Source organism: Nicotiana attenuata, chromosome 2 (assembly GCF_001879085.1).
Source record: "Nicotiana attenuata strain UT chromosome 2, NIATTr2, whole genome shotgun sequence".
In the NCBI taxonomy this organism is placed as follows: domain Eukaryota; kingdom Viridiplantae; phylum Streptophyta; class Magnoliopsida; order Solanales; family Solanaceae; genus Nicotiana; species Nicotiana attenuata.
Window position 1 is genome coordinate 66,627,963 of NC_031990.1, and position 26,649 is coordinate 66,654,611.

General features: G+C 43.1%; 1 protein-coding gene across 1 annotated transcript; it reads left to right on the plus strand.

The window, feature by feature from the left end:
- LOC109211837 (basic endochitinase) lies at window positions 17,764-26,273 on the plus strand. Its single transcript, XM_019375421.1, has 3 exons — window positions 17,764-18,219; window positions 25,213-25,366; window positions 25,793-26,273. The coding sequence occupies exons 1-3, from the start codon at window positions 17,949-17,951 to the stop codon at window positions 26,163-26,165; spliced, it is 798 nt and encodes a 265-aa protein (XP_019230966.1). The 5' UTR covers window positions 17,764-17,948; the 3' UTR covers window positions 26,166-26,273.

Genomic DNA, 26,649 nt, shown 5'->3' on the forward strand with positions numbered 1-26,649 from the left:
GACCTTTACGTTTCGACCCTACCTAAAGAGACCCTAACCTAATGTGTAAGTATCATGGCACTCATGGCCATAGAATCAAGGACTGCCGATACTTAAGAGAAGATGTAGCCCGGTTATTCAATAATGGGCATCTCCAAGAATTTCTGAGTGATCGAGCCAAAACTCACTTCAGGAACAGGAACTCCAACAAACAAATCGAAGAGAAGGAACCACAACACGTCATCAACATGATCGTTGGAGGGGTCGATGTCCCCCAGGGACCCATACTAAAACGCACTAAGGTGTCCATTACAAGGGAAAAACAAACCCGAGATTAATTACATCCCCGATGGAACCAGTTCGTTCAACGATGAGGACGTTGAAGGCATCGTAAGATCGCACAATGATGCACTGGTAATATCATACTTATAAATAAATATCGAGTTAAACATGTGTTGATTGATTCAGGTAGCTCGACCAACATCATCAGATCGATGGTCGTGGAACAGTTGGGTCTACAAGACCAGATAGTGCCGGCAGTTCGGGCATTAAACGGATTAAACATGGAATATGAAACTACTAAAGGGGAGATAACCTTACTGGTGAACACCACCGGAACCACCCAGGAAACAAAGTTCTATGTGATCAAAGGGGATATGAGATACAATGCTCTATTTGAAAGGCCATGGGTTCATAACATGAGGGAAGTACCTCGACCTTGCACTAGGTATTAAAGTTCTCTACACCGGGAGGAATCAAGACAGTGTACAGAGAACAGCTGGCCGCAAAGGAATTGTTCGCAGCCAATGCAGTACTCCCAGTACCTACCGTCTAGACGTTAAAAGGCGGGGAGTCGGCCAGAATGGCCGAAGTCAAATAGCAATCACCGATACCGATCTCGGCCGAACCGGAGGGATGACAAGTTGATGAGGAATATGATTACGGAGTTCCCAGATCGTTCATATCTCCTGATAATACCGACGCCACAAAATCTATGGTTGAAGAACTGGAGCGAGTTATATTGACCGAACACTTGCCGGATCGAAACGTATACCTGGGCACGGGGTTGACCCCCGGGCTTAGGAAAGAACTCATTAGTTTCCTTAAAATTAACATATCTTGTTTTCCTTGGTCCCATCATGATAAGACAAGGATTCCATCGGAGATAACCACTCACAAGCTGAGTTTGGATTCAAAGTTCCACCCAGTTAACAAAAGAGGGTGCCTCAGTTCGAAATCAAGCATGCTTTCATCAAAGACGAGGTATAAACCCTTAAAATACATTACATTCGGGAAGTTAAATACCCGGACTGGTTAGCTAACGTAGTGGTAAAGCCTAAAAAGGGAAATTAATTAAGAATGTGCGTAGATTATAAAGACTTGAACAAGGCATGACCTAAGGACTCTTTTCCTTTGTATAACGTCGATCCGATGATCGATGCGATCGCCCGACACGAGATACTCAGTCTTCTCGACGCCTATTCTGGGTATAACCAAATCCGAATGGACCCATGCAATCAAGGAAAAACTTCCTTTATCACTAAGTTCGGCACCTACAATTACAATGTACTGACGTTCGGACTAAAGAATGCCGGTGCCACTTATCAGTGCCTAGTAAACTGGATGTTCTAAGAACAAATTGGAAAATCAATATAAGTTTATATTGACGACACGTTAGTTAACTTCTTCGAGCAGAGGACCATTTGAAACATTTGAAGGAAAGCTTTTACATATTGAAGAGACATAATATGAAGCAGAACCCGAAAAATGCCCATTCGGGGTCGGATATGGAAAATTCCTTAGGTTTATGGTGTCCAACCGAGGGATCGAGATCAATCTCGATAAAATCAAAGTTATAGATGACATCACCTAAGTGGACAGTTTCAAGGTCGTTTAAAGACTAACCAGGCGCATCAACGCCCTAGGCCGGTTCATATCGAGGTCCTCGGACAAAAGCCATCGGTTCTTCTCGCTATTGAAGAAGAAGAATAACTTTTCTTGGACTTTGGAGTTCCAACAAGATTTAGAAAACTCAAACGGTACCTTTCAAGTCCACCCCTGATGCATACTTCGAAGGCGTATGAGCGGCTATACCTTTACTTGGCAGTACCCGAAGTGGCGGTAAGTGGAGACTTAGTCCGAGAAGAGGAAGGTACGCAATTTCCTATTTACTATGTCAATAGAACTCTAGGCGAGGCCAAAACAAGGAATCCTCACCTGGAAAAACTGGCGCTCGCTTTGCTAAGCGCCTCCAGAAAGTTGAAACCGTGCTTTCAATGCCACCCCATATGTGACGTATCCTCTTACCCAATAAGGAACATTATGAACAAACCTGAGCTCTCAGGTCGGTTGGCCAAATAGGTCGTAGAAATTAGCGGGTATGATATCGAGTATCGACCCCGAACCGACATCAAATCACAAATCTTGGAAAACTTCGTGGCCGACTTTACCCCGGCCTTAATCCCCAAAATCAAAAAGATATTGTTGTTAACCTCGGGGACTTCCCCAGGAATCTGGACCCTCTTTACGGATGATGCTTCGAATGCAAGGGGTCCGAACTCGGCATCGTGTTGAAGCCACCTACGAGAAGCATAGTTAGGCAGTCTATTCGAACTGTGAAATTGACTAACAATGAGGCCGAGTATGAGGCCATGATTGAAGGTCTCGAATTGATTAAAAGCCTTGCGGCCGAGGTATTTGAAGCTAAGTGTGATTCCCTCCTTGTGCTAAATCAAGTTAGTGAAACGTTTGAAGTAAAGGAGGAACAAATGCGAGGTATTTAGACAAATTGCAGGTAACTCTACATCAATTCAAGAAATGAACTTTACAGCATGTGCCCCGAGATCAAAATAGCGAGGCCGATGCTCTAGACAACTTAGGGTCATCGGTTGATGATGATGAATTTAGCTCAGGAAAAGTCGTACAGCTCATGAAATCGGTGGTGGAAGAAAGCCACACCGAAGTAAATTTAACAAATAAATTTGGATTGGAGAAACAAGTACATAGACTATTTGAAGACTGGGAAGTTTCCCTCGGATCCTAAATAATCGAGAGTTATGCGCATGAAGGTAGATAGGTTCAGCCTGTCCGAAGGAACTTTGTTCAGAAGAACGTTCGACCGCCCGCTCGCCATATGCATGGGGCCGGGAGATACCAAATATGTTTTGAGAGAAGTTCATGAAGGCACATGCGGAATCATTCGGGGGTAGAATCTTTGGTTCAGAAGATAATAAGGGCCGACTACTACTAGATCGACATGTAGAAAGATGCAAAGGACGTTGTACGAAGATGCGATGACTGTCAAAGACACTCACCCATGATCATCAACTCATAGAGTTGCTCCGTTCGGTCTTGTCCCCATGGCCATGAAATGGGGAATGGACATACTTGGTCCCCTGCCGTAGGCACCCGGTAAGGCTCAATTCATATTGTTCATGACCGATTATTTTTCTAAATGGGTTGAAGCTCAAGTGTTTGAAAAAGTCCGAGAAAAAGAAGTCATTGACTTTGTTTGGCACCACATAGTATGTCGGTTTGGGATATCGGCCGAGATCGTGTGTGATAACGGGAAGCAATTCATCGACAGCAAGGTAAATAAGTTTTTCGAAGACCACAAGATTAAAAAGATACTATCCACACCCTATCACCCTAGTGAAAACGGACAAGCGCAATCTACAAACAAGACCATACTGCAAAACTTGAAAAAGAGGTTGACAGATGCCAAAGGGAAGTGGAAGGACATTCTTCTTGAAGTCTTGTGGGCATACCGTACGACTTCAAAATATAGTACCGGGGCCACCCCGTTCTCATTTGGTCTATGGAGCCGGGCACTAATAACGGTCGAAGTGGCAGAACCGAGCCTCAAGTTTCAATATGCAATTGAAGAATCAAACAATGAGGCCATGAGCACGAGCCTGAAACTATTGGAAGAAAGGCGCGAGGTCGCCCTAGTCCGGTTGGACGCCTAGAAATAGCGGATAGAAAGATATTACAACCGAAGAGGCAACCTCCGACACTTCAAAATTAGGGACTTGGTGTTAAGAAAAGTGACACTGCACACCCGGAACCCGAACAAGAGAAAGCTGGGGCCGAATTAGGAAGGACCATATCGAGTCATCGAAATTATCGACAAAGGCTCTTACAAACTCAAAGTAGGAAACAGTTCACAACTACCGAACAACCTAAACGTGACACACTTAAAGCGGTACTACTGCTAAGGTACGATCTTATTTACATTTTTATAATACTATGAATCGAGCTAACACTTGCAGACAACAGCCAAAGGAGAATGTGACTATTAGGTCTAAAAGCACGAGTCACACTCTTTTTTCCTTGAACTGGTTTTGTCACAAATGAGTTTTACGGCAAGGTTTTTAACGAGGAAACAGTGGATCGTGCTAACTTAGATTTTAAGACTGATTTTAAATAAGAGTTTATGGTCGTATCAACAGTATCCGAGCCCTCTCAAGATCGACCTCAAATACTTGGGGCCATCACCCTCGGGCTAAGATTTCTTAGCAAGGAAAGAAGGGAAATTAGTACTTCAACAACTTAGGCTCGGTGGTTAGGATTTATTGTAAGCGCCAAACGGTCAAGTGAACCGTACTATAATACAAGCTTTTATATGCTTTCGATCATGTACTATACATATAGAAATGAAAGAAAGTTTCCTCCTTGTTATTACGTATTTTTGCCTCTTAAAGAATCGAGCCTAAGGGCTATCCCTATTCGGGGGATATCAAGCCCAAGTGATATCCCTATTCCTAGACTATGGAGCCCAAAAGGTTATCCCTACTCATGGACTGTCATTTGAAATAAGTTCGAACAGCTCAGGCTACCAAATACCGGAGGCAAAAGACCTATTAGGAGTGCCTAAACACAAAAGGGTACAACCACCCTAAAAAATGGCTCAAAGACGCCCGAAGCCCATAACCAAAACATAAGGCTATCGTAAAAATTCAAAACCTGCTAAAAGGTTACCCTCGGCAAAAGCATCGTCTAAAAACACTTAAGCATCTTAAGAAACTTCCAGCCACTCCGAGTTTTTGAAGCCTCGAGAAAATAAAATTGCATCGAAGTCAGATTCTATTCGAACCTCAGAAAAGCAAACGACTTACTACTACATTTGATTCTATGCTAAGGCATTATAAGTATTTGCGAAAATTGAAATTATGGAAAGATGCTAAAAAAAAGTGACTTGAAGTAGCCAAAAAGGGAGTTATATATATTCCGAAATGTCTTTACAAAGGCCCAACAAAAATGATTAAGATTCTTATATCTAAATAATTAACTAACAAAGTAAAGTAGTAAATTAACAACTAAAGATACTAAGGGTTGGAGACTAAATTAAGGAGGTCTAAAGTTATGATTTTTCAAATTGTCGAAATTCTTCTCGCTATGTCTTCTATAATTTTGCCGAATTATTCTCTATTGATCATAAGCACTCGACTTATCATAATTCTCTCTCTAGCAACTACAATAACGTACTAGTCATATTCTCTCGAATTACTCTAGCTTGCACTTCTTCCCTGCTCACTAGGATCATGTTAAAGCTTTGTTATCTCTAATCCTACTTGTAAACCTGCCGTATTGATCTCTCATATACCTTAGGAGTGACGTTTCTCAACAACCACCTAAATATATATCCTTTCTCAATCAACACATACTAAATTGGCACAGTCAATCGATGGCCATTCAACCAACGGAAATAAGCACGTAGTTGAACAAGTAGATAAACCCAAAAGTTAAATTATATTAAAACATAACAAAAATTCATCCTCCAAGAGGTTCCATCAAAACTATAAATAATAAATTAGCTACTCATATTAGTATGTAAAACTCAATACTCAAAGTCATAACCAACAATGAAAAATAGGAAGAAGAAAGGGAAAAACTCTTGGTTGAATCTTCCTCCTTGCTCCTAACGTGTTCTCGCCTCCTTGGGTGTTGTCTAACCCTAAAGTAGTGTCTCTCCCCTCAAAGAAATATTTTATGATGTATTTATATCAATTAGGGCTAATCTGGGGCGTCCTTGATCTCTCATAATTCGTAAAGGACATGCTGAGTCGCGTGGTAGAGTTGGTGCAATGCGCGACTTCTAGCACGCTCCCAGAAATTTTTTTCTTCTTGTTTGTCATTTCGTGTGCCAGGTCCAGTGCCAACCTCCATTCTTCGCTGTTTTTTGTTCATCTCTTAGTCAATTTTGAGCCTACCTTCATGCAATGCACCAATTGTAGCACGCTCCTAGGTCTTGCATCTCTACTCTTTTTGCATCAAATCATCCAATTCTTGCTAACTTCCATCCAAATTCATTCCTACACACAATTATCATGTAATGAGCATATTATATGTTTATAAATATGTAATATCCTGCAACTCACATAAGAAATAATATGCAAACATACTAAAAAATATGCATTTTTCATCATTTATCACTACCCCACACTTAAACTCTTGCTCATCCTCGAGCAACTTACAAGTAAGCACATGGCAAGTAACCCAATTCCAGAACATACTCAAGCATCATAGCAATGACAATGGTTTATATCAATGCTTAGAACCCAACATAAGGGCTATTGACATCTTTCCTCATTTTTAGACCAATGCCAAGACTATTTAATATATTTGTGTCACTCTTCTAACATCCTAGCCTCAAAACTTGACTCCACTACATTCCTCTATATGACTCGCTTCTTGTGCCAACTAAAGATATGAGTTCTTTACCAATCCTTCGTAAAGCATGTACCTTCACCAACAAAGCAAAGAGAGTAATCAGTCTGCGCCCTCAAATATGAATCCAAGTATAATTTAAGGACTCACATATTGAAAGAATTCACTCACTCTCACAAAGAAACTCATATGCCACCCAAGTTGGTACCATATGCTTGCCCGCAGTGTAAGACTCGACTAATTTAAGCTTGCGAAGTCTAGGATCAAGTAGGACTTTATAGATTGTAATGTGGGCTAAGGGACGGGTAGGACATATATATATATATATAGTGACTAACCCTCCTAATCACTTTAATACACCACACTTTCAAACACATTCCTATCATGAGCAATTCAATATTTTTCTGTGAAACCATACACAATTAAGCCTTTCTTCATTAAGCACATCAACATATAGATACTCACTAACCCAAACAAATATATGGGAGGTGTCATTCATATTTCTTTTCTTTTTTCTTTTGTTTTTTTTCCTCTTTTTTTTCACACTCTCCTTAATTTGGTATTTTCGACTAGTAAGGCTTTTACCCACAAATGCACCTTGTTGGACTTTCTATGGTTTTACTCAAAAGCTACCCAATCTCTTTCTTCACTCTTTCAGCAACTTAAATGCTTTCAATGGTAAAGGATGAACAAAATAGGGGTTGACTCGTAATGTGAGTGCCAAAGAAAAAGGTCTATAGCTAAAAAGGGCTGACTACGTAATGTTATCAATGGTAGGCAAATAGGCTCAAGGGTCAATCAAAGAAACGCCTATATCATTTCCTAAACTCACAAGACTTAATCATTTCGCTTGGACTCATACACGGGGCAAGTTTTAGACTAACAAGGGATGACACAGAGTACAACCAAAATCTCACCTCACACAATGCGCATGACTTATTCAGGACGGCTCAGACACGACTCTCAAGTTAAAACAACTAGCACAATCATCATATAATCCAAACACTAGGAAGTAACAACATGAGTCAATAAATGAGCTCAAGCGTCAAAAGAAAGTCACACATATTCTCAAGGAATATAGTCACAATAATCAAGAAGAAGTTACTCAGCATAAATGCTCCACATCTAAGCCCCAACATAAAACATGTCAAAAAGCATAAATAGTCAAACTCTTCCCATTCCATTATCAGTTGAAAAAGAAAATTGTTTTTTTTTTGTATTTTTCTTTACACTTTAAACCCTCAAAAAAATTGTCTAGGAAGTCCATCATAGGGAAAAGTCCAAAACCTTTTGAAATTCTACCAACAAAAAAAACTACTACCTGGTTCAAATAGTCATCCCTTGAAAAAAAAATCGTGGCCATAAGAAAACCAAGAGGGATTATTTCTACCTAATTATTATTTTATTTTTTTTAATTATTTTCAACACACATAGAATAATAAAACTAAAATAGCATAGGAAATCACACAAACAGTCTCCTCACCACATACTTAAAATTGTGCATTGTCCCCAATGCACACCCAAAAATACAAAAGGGTAAAGAAACTCCCTGGTAGTTAAAAGGCCGAAGTATTAGCAGTTCATGAGGTACTCAGACTTCTCCTAGGCTTGACCCTTTGTGCGGGCACCCCACACTTAATTCCAACCATTTGGCTTGTTGTTGCATCCTTCCAATGGCTTTTTCTTTCCATGCTCCTACCAAAAAAAACATCACTACAAAAATAATACAAAAAAAGAAACAAAAAATAAAAGAAAGCAGTAAAGTTGGGTTGCCTCCCAACAAGCGCCTGATTTAACGTCGCGGCACGACGTGAATCACTTTCTGCCTCCACCTTGAGCTTATGAATTGAACCCCTAATTTGGCTTCAAATTTTCTACTATGCTCCAGGGGTGGTGGAACAAATCTAATTGGCCCAAGAAAATAATATAATATTCTGCACTTCTTGGCCTTTAAATGAGTGTATACGGTAAAATCGGAGGGTCCAATCTTCCGTCATTACGATGGCTCGTAAGCACATTTCAAAAGCTCGAGACTGCAGTCGAGGTTCATCCCCCGAGGACTATCGATCTCAAGACAACACATACCAACGGTAATGGTGAGAAAGTGGGGATTTCCCAAGATGCATAAATAAAGCTAACAAAGTCTAGTGGACTAGTACAAAAACGAATCAAGGCATTAAATGGCTGTACCAACCCCATATCTTTGTAATTAATGCATTTGTCCTATGTTGAGATTCTCCCTCATATATAAAGGAGATCCTTGTCATTTTGTAGACATCTGATGCTCAATACTAAATACACAAGAACATTCTCTCTGCTTTCTAACACATTCTCTTGATCTCATTACTTCCATTTATTGCTTATATTCATTGTGTTCTATTTATTGTTCTTCATTTATTGCTTATCATTGATCATAAAAAGCCATCACTGTAGCTCTCTTAAAGTGTTAATCCTCCCTTAATCACTCTAAGAAGGTCACCCAACTCGACCCCGAGGCCCTATAAACAACAGCCAGAGGCCCCGATCTCCAACTGCTTGGTTCGATTATCATACCGTCTCTAAGTTGTATCTTGATTTCTAACCTTTTACTTAGCATCCATTGTTTAACAACTAGCATAAAAATAGATCACCTATTTTTAGAACCTCATAATCAAATTTAATTGTTATTACCATTTTCACGGTAAACAGTTTGGAGCCCACCGTGGGGCTAAAAATAATAGTGATTATTTTCTTGCTGGTTCACTCCATAACGCAAGTTATCTTTCACGCTTTTTCTTGTCCAAGATCTTCAATTTCAGGTCTAAATGACTAACTCAGTAAATGGATATGAAAACAACGGTCTTGAGAACCACGCAGAGAATGGTGTAGTCGTTCCAGGTATTGGCGCACCAACACTAAACCCTGAAGGCGCGCCAAAGCCGATTCCCGCAGATGCAGTTTTACGCGATGCCCAACACGTCGAAATAAGCTTCCACATTAACAGGAGCATACATGAAGGAGACCAACAAGAAGCTCAGAAAACCCCAGCTAGGGAAGAACATGAGGTTAGCCTTCACGTTATTTTTGCAATTTTACAGGCACAACAGTTGGCGATTGCTCTGCTGCAGAGTCACTAGAAAACTCCCAACACGGTAGCACCGAGAACGGCTTCCCCAGTCGAGCAGGTACCAGAAAGATCAAGCAACAAGGGGTCGACAACCGACCCCACCCTCATAAAGATGCTCGAGGACCTCACAAAGAGGATCGAGTCGGGTGAGAAAAAGATAGAAGACAACGATAAGAAAGTAGAGACCTACAATTCTAGGGTCGACCAAATTCCGGGCGCACCCCCGGTCCCGAAGGGTGTAGATTCAAAGAAGTTTGTACAAAAGCCATTCCCGCAGGAAGCTGCTCTGAATCCCACGAGGGGTCCTTACACAGAAACAAAGAAGCAAAAAAGTACATATATAATAAAAGCCTGGAGTCTAATCCATTCTTGGGGGTACGTCCTTGGCGGTAGTGTCTTCGAACGCCACCTTCTCGGGGACCTCGTCTTGATATTCCAAAACGGCATCTTCAAGGGAGAAGATGGAGAAGAGGAAAGTGACGCAAAAGAAGCAAAAAAAGATGAAGGAGCGGAGAGGGATAAAGAAGTAGCTGGGTGAAAAATCTGGCTAGTATGGATTTTGCCAGTGCTACTATTGTGAAGCCATTTCTTGAGACGTTGCACCAGTGCGGGATGCAACAGTTAGCAGATAGTACCACCTCACTCGATGGAAAGCAAAAGGAGTGAGGCGCCGCACTGGGTAATTAGGAGAGATGAGTGGACGTTCATAGTCCGAATATTTTCTAATTCGAGGATAATTTGATATTTCTCTCTCATCACCTCGGGTCAACAACAACAACAAATCAGTACAATCTCGCTTGGTAGGGAAAAGCCCTGGAAAAAGGCCATGGCGTAACTATTGAGAACGCCACCAGGTAACCTTAAGGCCACGGGCCTCAAACATGGGAAATAACAATGGTTGAAGATGAAGAGACGAAAGGGGTGAATGGATGTTGAAGAACATTTGAATGAAGAATTGGTTCCAGAAGGCTCCCATTTACAGAAAGGATGGTAGCGTAACCAACGGCGCCATCAATGTCTTTGAAAGACATATCGGCAGGCACAATCAATGCATTTTTGGGAGCTGAACTGGTGGCAGTATTATCGCTTTGGAGAATAAGAATAGGCAGTGCATTGAATGATCCTGGAAAGATGAACCGACGGGACGCCTCAGTTATCACTAAGGCTTACGTCATAAGTATGACATTGTGGGAAGTTCGGAGAGATGGATACCAAAGTCGTTTCTTATCGTTCCACTATAAGAAACGCGGGGACTATCTGTATACGGTAAAATCGGAGGGTCCAATCTTCCGTCATTACGATGGCTCGTAAGCACATTTCAAAAGCTCGAGACTACGGTCGAGGTTATTCCCCCGAGGACTATCGACGCTTGACCTCGGGACAGCACAGACCAACGGTTTTGGTGAAAAAGTGGGGAGTTTCCAAGGCGCATAAATAGAGCTGACAAAGTCTAGTGGACTAGTACAAAAACGAATCAAGGCATTAAATGGCTGTGCCGGTCCCATATCTTTGTAATTAATACATTTGTACTATGTTGGGATTCCCTCTCTTATATAAAGGGGATCCTTGACATTTTGTAGACATCTGATGCTCAATACTAAATACACAAAAATATTCTCTCTGCTTTCTAACACATTCTCTTGATCTTATTACTTCCATTTATTGCTTATATTCATTGTGTTCTATTTATTGTTCTTAATTTATTGCTTATCATTGATCATAGAGCCATCACCGTAGCTCTCGTAAAGTGTTAGTCCTCCCTCGATCGCTCTGATATGGTCACCCAACTCGACCCCGAGGCCCTATAAGCGATAGCCCGAGGCCCCGATCTCCAACTGCTTGGTTCGATTATCATATCGTCTCTAAGCTGTAATCTTGATTTCTAACCTTTTACATAGCATCCATTTCTTAACAACTAGCATAAAAATAGATCACGTATTTTTAGAACCTCATAATCAAATTTAATTGTTATTACCATTTTCACGGTAAACAATGAGGTATGTAATACTGTCTTTCTGGAATGAAAAATTCCAGAATGTAGGGACCTTGCTCCTCATTTTCTGATTCCTCAATTGGCTCGGATAATTCTATTTTCATATCATCATCCAAACACAATGTGGAAAAATGCTTGGAGTGAGGACCAATGTGCTCAAATACATAAACTCCAAGACTTTCAACATCCTCAACACCAATGATACTAGAATCAACAAAATTTGTATCCTCACTATACTTGGCTGACTCTAGTATCACATCTTCAACATAGGCATCCTCAAATTCTATTTGGCTCGGTTGTTGGTATTTTACTCTAACCACCTCCACCAGAGTGTCAACTACTGACTCTAATTTACATTGTTTTTGGCTACTATCCACCATATTGAGTTGTTGAACATTCAAAGCTTCTACCATTTGACTCACTTGAGACTTCAGGTTGTGAATAGTCTCCTCTTGCCTTTGTATCCGTAATTGTGCTTCATTATTTTGTCCCACAAGGCACCTTGGCATATCCTTGATCTCTTTCAGGTCATCATCTTTGGTCTTTTTTGTTCCTATTAACTTCACAAGAAAAAGTAGAACAATCATAGTAAGGGGTTGGGAGAGGATAAAAAATATAAGCACAACCATGAAAGTGACCATCTTGAACACCACACATATCACATGCATTCCACACATAAGATTGAGTTGGTGCACATAACTCGCTCTCGGGAACATTTTGATAACTCTGCCACAAATGGTTTCCTTCACAATATGTATAAGGATCAAAACTAGAATTACCAATACCTAAACTCCCATAATTCCAAGATGTCATGTTTCTTAAATCAAAAATAAAAAAAATAAAAAAAAAATAAAATAAAAGTTCAAACTTGAAACTAGCAATATTTACAGATACAACTACACCGTTAGTTCCCCGGCAACAGCGCCAAAATTTGATCATGCCCAACTCTAGTCCTAAAAAGGATAAGCGGTCGCTGCAAATATAATCTGGTCTAAGAGTACTGAGTCGAATCCCACAGAGAACTAAGGTTTCGCTATAACTATTCAATATCACTAAGAGACAAGCTCGAATTAATTCCTGAGTTATAAAGATTAAGATTCTTATATCTAACTAATTAACTAACAAAGTAAAGTAGTAAATTAACAACTAAAGATACTAAGGGTTGGAGACTAAATTAAAGAGGTCTAGAGTTATGATTTCCCCAATTGTCGAAATCCTTCCCGCTATTCTTCTATAATTTCGCCTAATTATTCTCTACTGACCATGAGCACTCGACTTATCATAATTCTCTCTCGAGCAACTACAATAATGTACTAGTCATATTCTCTCGAATTACGCTAGCTCGCACTTCTTCCCTGCTCACTAGGATCACGCCAAAACTTTGTTATCTTTGATCCCGCTTTTAAACCAGCTGTATTGATCTCTCATATACTTTAGGAGTGACGTTGTTCAACAACCACCTAAATATATATCCTTTCTCAGGCAACACATACTAAATAGGTACAGTCAATCGATGGCCATTCAACCAACTGAAATAAGCACGTAGTTGAACAAGTAGATAAATTCAAAGGTTAAATTATATTAAAACATAAAAAGAATTCATCTTCCAAGAGGTTCCATCAAAACACTAAATAATAAATTAGCTATTCATAATAGTATGTAAAACTACAATACAAACTACAATACTAAAGTCATAACCAACAACAAAAAAATAGGAAGAAGAAAGGGAAAAACTCCTGGTTGAATCTTCCTCCTTGCTCCTAACGTGTTCTCGCCTCCTTGGGTGTTTTCTCACCCTAAAGTAGTGTCTCCCCCCTCAAAGAAATATTTTATGATGTATTTATATCAATTAGGGTTAGTGTGGGGCATCCTTGATCTTTCATAATTCGAAAAGGACACGCTGAGTCGCGTGCTAGAGTTGGTGCAACGCGCGACTTTTAGCACGCTCCCAGCTATTTTTTTCTTTTTTGTCATTTCGCGTGCAAGGTCCAGTGCTAACCTCCATACTTCGCTGTTTTTTGTTCATCTCCTAGTCCATTTCGCACCTCCCTTCATGCAATGCATCAATTGTGGCACGCTCCCAGGTTTTGCATCTCTACTCTTTTTGCATCAAATCATCCAATTCTTGCCAACTTCCATCTAAATCCATTCCTACACATAATAAACATGTAATGAGCACATTATATGTTTATAAATATATAATCTCCCGGAACTCACATAATATAAGAAATAATATGCAAACATACTCAAAAACATGCATTTTTCATCATTTATCATTCATCGTCGGAACCGTTGGAGCCTTCGGAACCGTCGAAGCCCTCCGCACCTTCGGCTCGGATAGCTTCTTTGCCTCAGCCTTAAGCTTTGCCTCCTCGATCTCGGCCGAGAGGTCGCAACCTCGGACATGAATCTCTTCAAGGGTCTCCCTTCGAGCCAGCCACCTCATATGTTCAGCATTGGCCTTTAGGCAGGCCTCGGCTGCTTGGACATCAGCCTTGTACTGGGCCACCATCTCTTCGATATCGGTGGAGGTTGTGTCCAACTTGGATTTTATAGCTGCATATTCTTTACCGAGGGCGTCCAGCTGTGCTATAGCCGAGCTCAGTTGTGCTCGGAGGTCTTTATGCAACTGGGACTGCTTGTCGGCTTTCTCCTTCGCCACCCGAAGTTGAACCTCTACCGATGTAAGCTATGCCCCGGTGGTTTTCTTCTCCGAAGCCAACTAGTCCATTTTTCTTTTCCACCTATCAACAATGGCTTGTACCTTGTTCATTTCGACTCGGAGTTGGGTGATCAGATTGATCTTCTACTGGACCTGCGAGGTTTGGTCGTTAGTCACCATGACAAGTTCCTCATTTCTAACTTTAAAGACCTTCACCTTTTTGACTAGATCGGCATGTTCCTGCCTCAGAGTCGAAGCTTCCGTCTAAGCCCTATCCATCTCGGCCTAAAGGTCCTTGATGGCCCCTTCTTGTTGCTCGCTGAGGAGCTTGTACATATCCCTTTTTTGGGCTTTCTCATTGACCTCAAGCTCGAGCTGATTGACCTTCACCCGGTACCAGAGAAAGCTCTCATGATGAAGTATCGAGGTCTGCAAAATGGTGAAAGATGTGAGAAATATCAAAACCTAATTAAAGTTCAAAAAGACGTAATGATGTCTTACCCGTTCAGCACCTATTGTCCCACATTGAATAAGCACGACACGTTTACCTCGTTCATTTTAACCTGGTACTCCTCGGTCACCAGGCATTGAAAATAGTTGTTTATCCCAACACGAGTAGACAGAACTCGGGCATCCTCCGGGATGGTAAGAATAACCGATCTATTGCTACCGAGGTCCACACTTAGAGCGGCGAACATTGATCAATTTTAGGCTCGAAATCTGCCCGCCAACTTTCAAAGATATGTCTTTCATCGACTTCTAGATCGCACAGCCCGGAAAAATATTCCAAAGTGGAAGAGTCCACACCATCAAAGAAAGAGTGTAGGGGATCGTCTGTACCATGAACCCCTTCATTGGACGTCTCTTTCCCTGCTTGGCCCCCTTAAGCATGGACTCGGTGTTGGAGACTGTCCCCATAATTTCTATCACACCGGGTGCTTCCTTCGGAGCGGAGCCAGCGTCTCAGGGGGTCTCAGCCCCCGTCTCCATCCTGAACTCTTGAGTGGGAGGAAGGTCGGTCTCATGACCCGACCCCTCAACTATGGTCTATTCCCCAACAAGGGTCGATCCGTGAGCCACAAAAATGTCATCTTCTTCGGACTCATCCCTGAGCCGAAGAAGCGAATCTGAATCCGGTGCTCGGGAGCTGGAGCACTTCTTTGGCTTACGAGCCTCTCTTTTCTTGGGCTTGGTTTGAGAGCTCAGGGAGCCTGAAGCCTTCCTTTTCTTCTTCTTCTTCTTCTTCTTCTTCTTCTTCTTCTTCTTCTTCTTCTTCTTCTTCTTCTTCTTCTTCTTCTTTTCCTCCACAGCTGCCCCTCACTTTCCCATGACAGAGGGATCAATAGATAAGGACACAACCTCGTCCCCTTCCAAAGGCCTAAGTTCGGTGGTCTTAGGCAAACATACAAAGGAAAGAAGAACGGTCAGTATGATGCAAGTTAAAAAGCACGGTAATAACCATTCGGAGGAGGACCTTACCATGAGAACATGCCTCCCATCGGCCCTTCAAAAGCTTATGCCAAGAGCACTCGCAGTACGGCATCTGCATACAGATGCCCTCAATCCACTGCTTGAGCCAGGGGATAACATTTGGAACCCGGGAAATAGCTGCACAACCACAACATGACTGATAAGAAAGAGAGTGAAGAAAATTTGATACTTAAGGAGAGGCTGCACTTACAAGATGCATTCCATTTCTAGGGGAATGGCATGAACTCGGGAGGGACCAAGTCTTCAGTCATTACCTGAACGAAGCATCCCTGCTAGCCTCAGTCTCGATCTTCATCGATGCTCGAAAAGGGGGCTTGCTGGCCCGGCAAGTAAGCATGATTAGTCCCCCTCGAAAAATTCGGGGACTGTATAGGCGGAGGAGGTGGTCGATGGTGAACCGACAAAACTCGGTGTTGTTCACAAAATAACGAAGGAGGATCACGATCCTCTATAGAGACGGGTAGATCTGCCCAAGACACACCTTTTATCTCTAGAAAAAATCTAAAATAACTGGGTCTACCGGGCCCATTGTGAAGGGGTAAGTGTAAACACTTAAATACCCCACCATGTGGGTAGTAATAGCGTCATCGGCCCCGGGGACTACTACGTCCTTGCCTTCCCATTTACAGTCCTCTCGGACCACACGAAGGACGTCTTCGGTAATGGAGCATATATACCACGATTCTCCTTCACCCCAGCCCTGTTTTGACGATGGTTTTCGACCTTGAGTCATCTGCAATTGAGCATCCCCCTGTAATAAATATTTTCAAGGGAGACTCGGGGGCCAGTTCGTTGGCAGCCACCTCGGGAGCAGCTGTCTCGAGGAAAAAGTTGGGAGCCTTCGGTATCAATGCCCGAACGCAACACCTGCCCTCGGAGCCATTGAGACCATGCCCCCCTCCCCCGAACTCGGTCCGAGCTGCGAGACCTCGGGAAGCAATGCCAAACAGCCACACACGATTAACAAAGGACCGTGATATACATGCCCAACCGGATATCACGGCGTAGATCTCGGCCCGTATCAGGGCATATCAGTAATTAACAAAAATGAAGATTTTTACTTTTCTTAGGATTGTACTTAGGGTAGAACTCCTCTACTGTATAAAGGGGAAGTCGCTTATTCAACAAACACTCTGTAACACACATACCAAGGCAATATACATATGTTTTCTCTGCTTCTAAAAGTTATTCAAAGTTCTTGCTTGTGTTAATAAGTTCTTCATAAGTGTTGGCTCGGAACCGAAGGCAAGATTCTTATTAAGCTTTTTATCTTGTCCGGACTTAACATCGATATTGGTTTGGCTGTTTATTCTATCTTTTATTTGCTTACCTAACGTTATAAATCATTTGTGTTGAATTATTCCACATATTCTTAAAACCGCATATAAATTCAATTGTTATCCATTTTTAAGGGTAAACAATATTTCTTTTCGTGTAAGCAATACTAGTATAGTTTGTACAATAATTCATTATTTATACCAAATTTAATATGGGATAATTTATAAAAAACCTAAAAATCAACATTGTCTTGAACCATTTTTCTATCTTTCATTTATTTTTAAAATAAGGGTAAATTTAAAAGTTTTTATATATGTACCATATCCAATTTTAATGCGATAACAACCAGATCTATACATATGTTACTTTTAAAGTGTACATATGTGTTGCAATATTGAACACTAGATTTATACTTCTTTTATTTTATATTCGGAAAAACTATACTACAGAATCGGAAGAAAAGAATGAGTCATAACAGACTGCTCTTTCTTTTTTTTTAAAAAAAAAAAAGATTCTATATCCAAGACTCAGCTAAAGTCTTTTTCTGCCACCATCGTCCATAGAGTCAAATAGACCAGAATAACGTGTGATGCGACGAAGAGCATACACATTTGTCATACTTCCCCACTGAGACTAAATTATGAAATCATCCAACCCAAGGTTGATTTTTTCCTGGAAAACTAGATCTGAAATTCTACACCCCACTTCAATTTACTCACTATAAATACAACTCTATAATCACCTTAACGATCCAAGACAAGTAAAACAGAATGATAAGGTTTTGGTTAGTGTCTTTGTTTTGTCTCGTGTGCCTAAAATGTGGTTTGGCACAAGATGTTGGTGCTCTTGTTAGTAAAAATCTGTTCGAGAGAATACTACTGCATCGCAACGATGCTAATTGTCCTGCCAAAGGCTTCTATACATACGAAGCGTTCATAACAGCTACAAGATCCTTTGGTGCTTTTGGAACTATTGGAGACACCAATACTCGTAAGAAGGAAATTGCTGCCTTTTTGGCTCAAACATCTCATGAAACTACAGGTATTTAATTTATTTGCTCCTTCACGCTGTACATTCACCTGCATATAATTTATCAACTAGTTTTACCATCTCTTGTATGGTATATCTGCAAGGCGGATGGAGCCTTTATTCAATGGCATATTCGATTGATGCTACTATTTTGAACACGAAATATAAATATATATTTATATAAAAATTCACTCAAATTTAATTTCAACAAATATATATTAGATTCTGAACCCTAATTTCAAAATTATCATTAACTCGTGAGTACTTAGAACTTTAACAGTTGAACTCGTTAAGTTTAGATAGTGTACTCTGATTGGTATATATATATATATGAGAAATGATACATTAGTTCGAATCATATCTGTATGGGTCAGAATCCGACCCCACGATAATTAACAAGGCTAATCTCGTTTTAAGTTAATTCATGATTAATTAGTGGCACGACCACTCAGAATTGACGATGTTCAACCCGCATCCGGCTCGATCGACAAGGCCATGGCCTATCCGCCACCATAAATGCGAGATCCCAACGTGGTCACGGCCACTTATTGCCAGCTCACGAAGCCCACAACTATTAATACTAAGAGTGGAAGCCCTAGAAAGGGGGGCTGCTTCTTGACCACTATAGAGGAGAGAAAAATATACCCATCTTATGGGAAGAGAAAGCACCGTTGTAAGACTCTGAACCTCTTCATGGAGAGGCAGACCAAACCAATATTATCAATAAAGGCTTCTAATATTTCTCCCCCTAATCCCGAGTACTTATTTTCGTTTCTTTCATTTGGTCCAACGGATTATTACGATTTGCTATGATTTTCCCGTGATTTATTCGTATTGTTTTATACTCATAAGATATGTAATAACTTTTGAGCAAACAATTTGGCGCCGTCTATGGGGATTTCCTAGCAAAATCGCGTAGTTCTTCCCTGGACCAAAAGGAAAGAAGCGCCAAACTCGAAGGGGAACTCGAAGATCTCAAATCAAGATCTAAGTTCTCTATCTCTCTCCAATCTCAGATAGTGCAAACAAGAAGAAGGGGCCCCCTCCTTTCCTAAGGGAAGGTCTCTGTAAGGCATACGAGCTCCGGTCAGAAACCGGCACGGAGGTATCTCGAGCCGAGACGCGCCTCAAGACAGCCTATATACCCTGGTTGGGAAGACAATGGATAAGCCGCTCAAAGTCTCGAATCCAAAACGAGTTTCAGCACTCAATACCCACAATATGGGACTCAGGCTATGTGCCTTCGTCATCAAGATCGACAAAGTTCAACAACAGTTGAACTGGGACTCAGGCTACGCGCCTTCACCATTGAACTCAACCAAGTTCAACAACAGTTGAACTGGGGCTCAGGCTATGTGCCTTCGTCATCAAAATCGACAAAGTTCAACAACGGTTGAACTGGGACTCAGGCCATGTGCCTTCGTCGTCAAAATCGACAAAGTTCAACAACAGTTGAACTGGGACTCAGGCTACGTGCCTTCGCCATAAAAATCGACCAAGTTCAACAACAGTTGAACTGGAACTCAGGCTAAGCGCCTTCGTCATTAAATCTAGGCTACGCGCCTTCGCTAGTACGTTCAACTACGGTTGAACCAAGACTCAGGCTATGTGCCTTCACCAGTAAGTCCAACTACGGTTGAACCAAGATCAAGGCTATGCGCCATCACCAGTAAGTTCAACTACGGTTAAACCAAGATCAAGGCTATGCGCCTCCACCAGTAAGTTCAACTACGGTTGCACCAAAATTCAGGCTATGCGCCTCCACCAATAAGTTCAACTAAGGTTGCACCAAAATTCAGGCTATGCGCCTTCACCAACAAGTTCAACTACGGTTGAACCAAGACAGGCTATGCGCCTTCACCAAAGAAGTTCAACTACGGTTGAACCGGGACTCTGGCTATGCGCCTTCGCCAAAAAGTTCAACTACGGTTGAACCAAGACAGGCTATGCGCCTTCGCCAACAAGTTCAACTACGGTTGAACCAAGACAGGCTTACGCCTTCACCGAAGAAGTTCAACTACGGTTGAACCGGGACTCAGGCTATGCGCCTTCGCCAACAAGTTCAACTACGGTTGAACCGGGACTCAGGCTATGCGCCTTCGCCAACAAGTTCAACTGCGGTTGAACCAAGACAGGCTGTGCGTCTTCGCTAACAAGTTCAACCACGGTTGAACCAAGACAGGCTATGCGCCTTTACCAAAGAAGTTCAACTACGGTTGAACCAAGACTCAGGCTATGTGCCTTCGCCATTAAATCCAACGAGCTCGACCTCGCTCGAACTACAAGGATGGACGCCTTCGTCCTCAACTTTAGCAAGTTCAACCACAGTTGAACCGAGACTCGGGCCAAACGCCTTCGTCTGTGAAAGCAAAGCCCGACCTCCAACGAATCGAAGCGCAGGATAGACTATAGTCATTCAAGTAAGTACTCCCAACTCGAATTAAGATTTGGGCCACGTAAAGTTCGGTCGCGGTCAAACTACGAGGCCGCATTTTTTACCATCACGATCGGTAGTTCGACCGTGTCCGAACTGGGACTAAGGCTAAGCGCCGCTATCGCCAAATAACGGCTAAGACTCGCCCGCACCGAGTTGAAACAGCAAGGCCATCAATTATATTATGGCTAAGGCCAACGCCACAAATGGTCGACCTAGATTCGACTACGGTGAGTAAACGACTCGGCGATAGTCGAAGTCGCCTACATGGCTAAGGCCACCAAAAGAGTAAACGACTCGACGACAGTCGAAGTCGCCTACATGGCCAAGGCCATCAACTATATTATGGCTAAGGCCATCGCCGCCAACGGTCGACCTAGATTCGACTGCGGTGGGTAAACAGTTCGACGACAGTCGAAGTTGCCGTTATGGCTAAGGCCGTCGATTCCATCACGACTAAAGTCGTCAATCTAAATTCGACTAGGGCAGCCAACGCCGATGGTCAACAAAATAAGCACAAGGCAGGCAATGGAAAAGAAAATTTATATATTTACAAAGTCAATGACGGGCCATCCCCCCTTACACCCGGCCAAGGCCGATCAATACAAGGAATTAAAAAAACAAGAAACACCTAAACGCCAAACGGCGAACAAGACAAGAAAAAATGCATAAACATCTTTTTACTCGGTGCCATCTGCGCCACCGTCTGCACCAGCGTCAGCCTCTGGCGTCGCCGCATCAAAACCACAGTCGGCACGGGCCTCACGAGTCTTCTGACGCAAACCCTCGAAAGCAGCTTCGGTCACGATGCCAGCCTCCCACAAACTCTTATATACATCACGTTGGGCCTCGGCAAAGACCCAAAGTTCTCGAGCCTGGCTGGAAGAAGCGGCCTGATCCCGTAGCCGCTGATTCTCTTCTTCTAAGGCTGTGACCCGGTCCGCCATGACCTGGGCATCCTGCTCAAAGACACCAATCCGCTCCTCGAGACTCGCCTCTCTAAAGGCCGCAACATCCCTTTCCAATGCCCGTTGGGATTCGTGCACGCGGATAGCCTCCTCCAACGCCCCGGCCCTCGACGAAGCATCCCTCACTTGAAGCTTCAATGCCGCGACCTCACCCTCCAACGCGGTCACTTTCCCGCTCCATGCCGCAGCGGCCTCCGCCGCCTTGGCCTCGCCCCGGCGCTCGCACTCAGCTGCGACCCTCTTCACCGTTTCGAGCTCCTCATCCTTTCGGCGGAGCTGCTCCTCGAGAGCACTCGTCCTGCCAAGTATTTGCTGCATCTGAAGCTCCCGCCTCGCCAGCTCTTCGACCAAGGCCCGGCTACGAGGATCATTCCTCAAGCGCACGCGCAACTCTCGACACTGATCTCGATAGCGGCGATACTTCTCCAGCGCCCGCAAAAATATCCCCGAGCGGACCTTGGCTCGACGGATGCTCTCCACCTCCAACAGATAAGACTGCAAAGCAAAGACAACGATTAGAATAAAAGAATAAACTTAAGGCAAAGAAAAAGCGAACCGACGTAATAGTACATACCCTCAAGCCCATCACGGCTACTTCATTCATCAGTCCGACATCCGTAACGCCCCTCAACGATGCATTCTCGGCCTCCGAGCATAGCGGCTCGAACTGCGGCACCAAGCTTTCCCCTTGGAGAAATAAGTTCAATTCCGTGGGAACCTCGATGAAGCGAGATCGCCCCCCTGCGCGCACCGCTGAATTGGTAGAGCCTTCCTGGAACATACGGACGTCGTTGGGATCCAAGTCGGATTCAGACTCATCCTCACCCCCTACAGCATCTCTTCCCCCTTCAGCCGCTGGCGAGGTGAAACCTCCCGCCGCAGCCGCCAAAGGGGCGCTTAACTCACCAACATTACCAACCGCTGAAGAACTACCTCCCGTCTCAGCGACTGGAACCACCGACTGAGTCGCCAAAGCTACGGCACCCTCACGACCTAAGCCAGCCAGGGCAACCCCCATTGACTGTTCGCCCTCAAGAGCGGGCGCCGCATCCGCACCCCTCTCCGCATCAGTCGGAGGGGAGTCCAGATTGATTATCACAGGAGGAGCCGGCGTGAACACAACCCTGCGCCTTATCAAGGGCCTCTCCTCCTCCCCGTCTGATGACGATTCCGCCCTAGGACGCACAACCCCCGACGGCCCCTCATCCCGAAGCGCGGCCCGTAGTGGAGAAGGAACCGCTGAAGATTCAACTAATGCCGCCCTCGGCATTGAGTGCGACACAGGCATCGCAGTAAGACGAGCGACTGCACCCGGTCGACGAAAGGCCAACTGAGGGGCCCTGACGCGGCATGCCCTCCCTGATCACAGAAAAACAAAATTGAGGAAGTGTCGAAACAAAGCGGAACAGAAGAAGAAGTCATTTTTTCTTACCTGCCACAGGACTACGGCCATGCCTCTCCCAGAAAGACGCCCATGTGCGTATCCCCACCGTATGGGGGAGCACGACCTCCACCCATCCGCGAATCCCAGCTAACGGAGCCGGCGGCGATTTTTCGGCTACAAAATTGACACGAGTTAACGCTTACGAGAACAAGACGTAAGGAAGGGTAAAAAAAAAGAGGATTCAATGGCTAAGGAACTTACGTGCATGATTCCAAGCCTCTTGGAATCCAGTAGAGCACGCCACTAAATGTTCAGTCCTGATATAGAAGAAGTGCTCGAAAGGGTGAGGTTCAACCTCATCATCCAGCTTCGCAGTCAGGCCCCTCGTCCCGCGAGGGCACGCTCGAATTATGGTTCCCCGAACCCTCTGTGGAGCGTAGAGGCTAAGCACATGCTGCAGCGTAATCTCCCTACCAACCAATTCTGCGTATTTGATGAGCATTGCTAACAACTTGTAAAGAGAAGGAGTAAGCTGACCCGGGCATACCCCGTAATAACGACAGAAATCAACCACCAACATTGGGAGTGGGAGCTTAAACCCCAAATTGAAGGGGTAGGCGTAAAAGACACAGTATCCCCTACGGTCGGTGTGGACCTTCTCCTCGCTTCTAGCGAGAATGACGTCAGCATAGCCGGGGATGACCCCTTGTCCCCGCAGTCGCGACATCCCAATCTCCCCCATTAATGGGGCTTCATCCACCTGATCCTCCCCACCATCGACGGTGAAATCAGTCATCGGAACTCCCGGCAGAGATACTATATCGTCAACCGACGGAGCTTCGCCGATCTCCACCAGTTCTGCACCCCCCATCGCTGGAATTGGCCCCTCGGTCACCGGTGAATTAACCGGAAGGTCCGTCGGAAGAACGTTTTGGGAAGAAATGCCTGCCATTGTTGATACAATAACGAGAATGAAACGAAGTTCGGGGGACAAAGACGAAGGTGAAACAGCAATAAGAAAATCTTCTTCAGAATTTCTCTTAGACAAGCAATAAGGATATGAAAAATGAATGCCTCAGCCTTTATTTATAGGCAATACAAGTGGCCCTCATGCATCCCAACAGCCACCATTAACTACATGACCAACCGCACGCCTGTTCAATTCCATAGGAATGTGCGTCATTATGACAGGCTCCATAAAGCAGCCTTGCAAATCACCCGTCAGCGTCTCGCCCTCGAAATGGTCATAACGACCTATGAATGCCAAGTAGGTGCTCCTTGCGCCCTAAAAATTTTCTTTTTTGACACCACCGAGCACGTATCGAGCGTGCCCCCATTCTCCTCGGCCGCACAACATACGATCCGTCCGCCATGGCCGACGGGTATGCTTCCAAAACAAACGTAAGGATCAGAGCACAATGCAGCTCGACCTCACTCGAAGTAAGTTAAAAGGTCAAGTGCCTTCGCCTAGGAGGAGAGTTCGACCTCGATCAAACAATGACTTGATAGCCCAATAACAGGATACTAATACTCTACAAGGCTAAGGGCCATCGCCAAAAAGAATTCGGCCTCGACCGAAGCAACAGTCGACATCCCCATCCGTGTTTCTCGAAATACAACCAATGGAATCCACTCATCGAGCTCGGCCAAGGCCCGACCTTAATAAGCGGAGGGACTAACTGTATGGGTTAGAATCCGACCCCACGATAATTAACAAGGCTAATTCCGTTTTAAGTTAATTCATGATTAATTAGTGGCACGACCACTCAGAATTGACGATGTTCAACCCGCATCCGGCTCGATCGACAAGGCCATGGCCTATCCGCCACCATAAATGCGAGATCCCAACGTGGTCACGACCACTTATTGCCAGCTCACGAAGCCCACAGCTATAAATACTAAGAGTGGAAGCCCTAGAAAGGGGGGCTGCTTCTTGACCACTATAGAGGAGAGAAAAATATACCCATCTTATGGGAAGAGAAAGCACCGTTGTAAGGCTCTGAACCTCTTCATGGAGAGGCAGACCAAACCAATATTATCAATAAAGGCTTCTAATATTTCTCCCCCTAATCCTGAGTACTTATTTTCGTTTCTTTCATTTGGTCCAACGGATTATTACGATTTGCTATGATTTTCCCGTGATTTATTCGTATTGTTTTATACTCATAAGATATGTAATAACTTTTGAGCAAACACTATCGTCTATATATGATATACAGGTGGATGGGCAACAGCACCAGATGGCCCATATTCATGGGGATATTGCTTCAAGCAGGAACAAGGAAGCCCTCCAAATTACTGCGTTGCAAATCAGCAGTGGCCTTGTGCTCCTGGTAAAAACTACTTCGGTCGAGGTCCTATCCAAATATCCTAGTAAGTACTAATTAACGTTCATTTCCCTCATTTTCGTCAGTATTGTTAACTAGCAGTTAATGCATTTAATTATAACTTGTTGTAACGGGTAAATTGTCACTTTTTATGAGCAGTTACATGTCATTATCTTTGGTTTAACTTTTTTACATTGACAAATAAAATCCTTTTTAAACTATCACTCATTAAAAAATAACTACACAATTGTCCATAAAAAGTGAAATTAGTAATCTAAAAAACAAGGTAGGGTACCTGATATATGCTACAATACACTAATCGTGTAAATTCTTTACAGTACTAATCGTGTAAATAGTTAAGTTGATTAAGTCCATTATCATATAGATGATTTGACTGTGTTGAAGATTTTTTTATACTGTCCATATTTTTAAAAATCACACACTGAAGTAGTACAATAATTTTGTGATACAGCAACTACAACTATGGACCAGCAGGGAGAGCAATAGGAAGGGACTTGTTAAACAACCCAGATTTAGTAGCCAATGATGCGGTAGTGTCATTCAAAACAGCCTTATGGTTCTGGATGACACCCCAACAACCAAAGCCATCAGCCCACGATGTCATAACTGGAAGATGGACTCCATCCGCAGCTGATTTGGCCGCGCGCCGCGTACCCGGCTTTGGTGTAATCACCAACATCATCAATGGTGGAATTGAATGTAACAAAGGTTCAAACGCACAGATGCAGAGCAGAATTGGGTTCTACAGGAGATACTGTCAGATTTTGGGAGTTGACCCTGGCAACAACTTGGACTGTGCTAACCAAAGGCCTTTCGGCCAGTAGGGACCTTAAATCAATTGTGTAGCACTTGACACACTAATAAGGTTTGGTCCATCTAAAAATAATATAATCTCTTGCTTAATATGGAGCCTCAAAAGAGTTTCTTGTCAACTATCTTTTTTTATTCGTGTTCAGTGTTACCATATAATTATTGAGCTAATGATCATGCATCCCAAAAACAAGTTTAAGTCAGGTCACTTACAAAACAATTATAGGTAATTTTATGTAATAAGCATTATAAGTAACCTAAACAAAATGTATTACTATGATATAACAAATTAAATTATATTGATTGTGTAAAAATTTGTTACACTATCAATTAGGGGTGTCAATAGATATTTAAAAATCGATCAAACCGATCAAACCGTACCGTACCGAACCGATTTTTAGGTTTCTTTTAATAAAACCGTAGGTTTTATATAAATGTATAACCGTACCGACAATTAGGGTAGGTTTTTATTTTATGAAAACAAACCGAAAAAATACC

Coding starts and splice junctions, on each gene's coding strand:
- LOC109211837 (XM_019375421.1), top strand. CDS start 17,949: ATGATAAGGTTTTGGTTAGTGTCTTTGTTTTGTCTCGTGTGCCTAAAA. Junction 18,220..25,212: donor AACATCTCATGAAACTACAG/GTATTTAATTTA, acceptor TATGATATACAG/GTGGATGGGCAACAGCACCA. Junction 25,367..25,792: donor GGTCCTATCCAAATATCCTA/GTAAGTACTAAT, acceptor TTTGTGATACAG/CAACTACAACTATGGACCAG.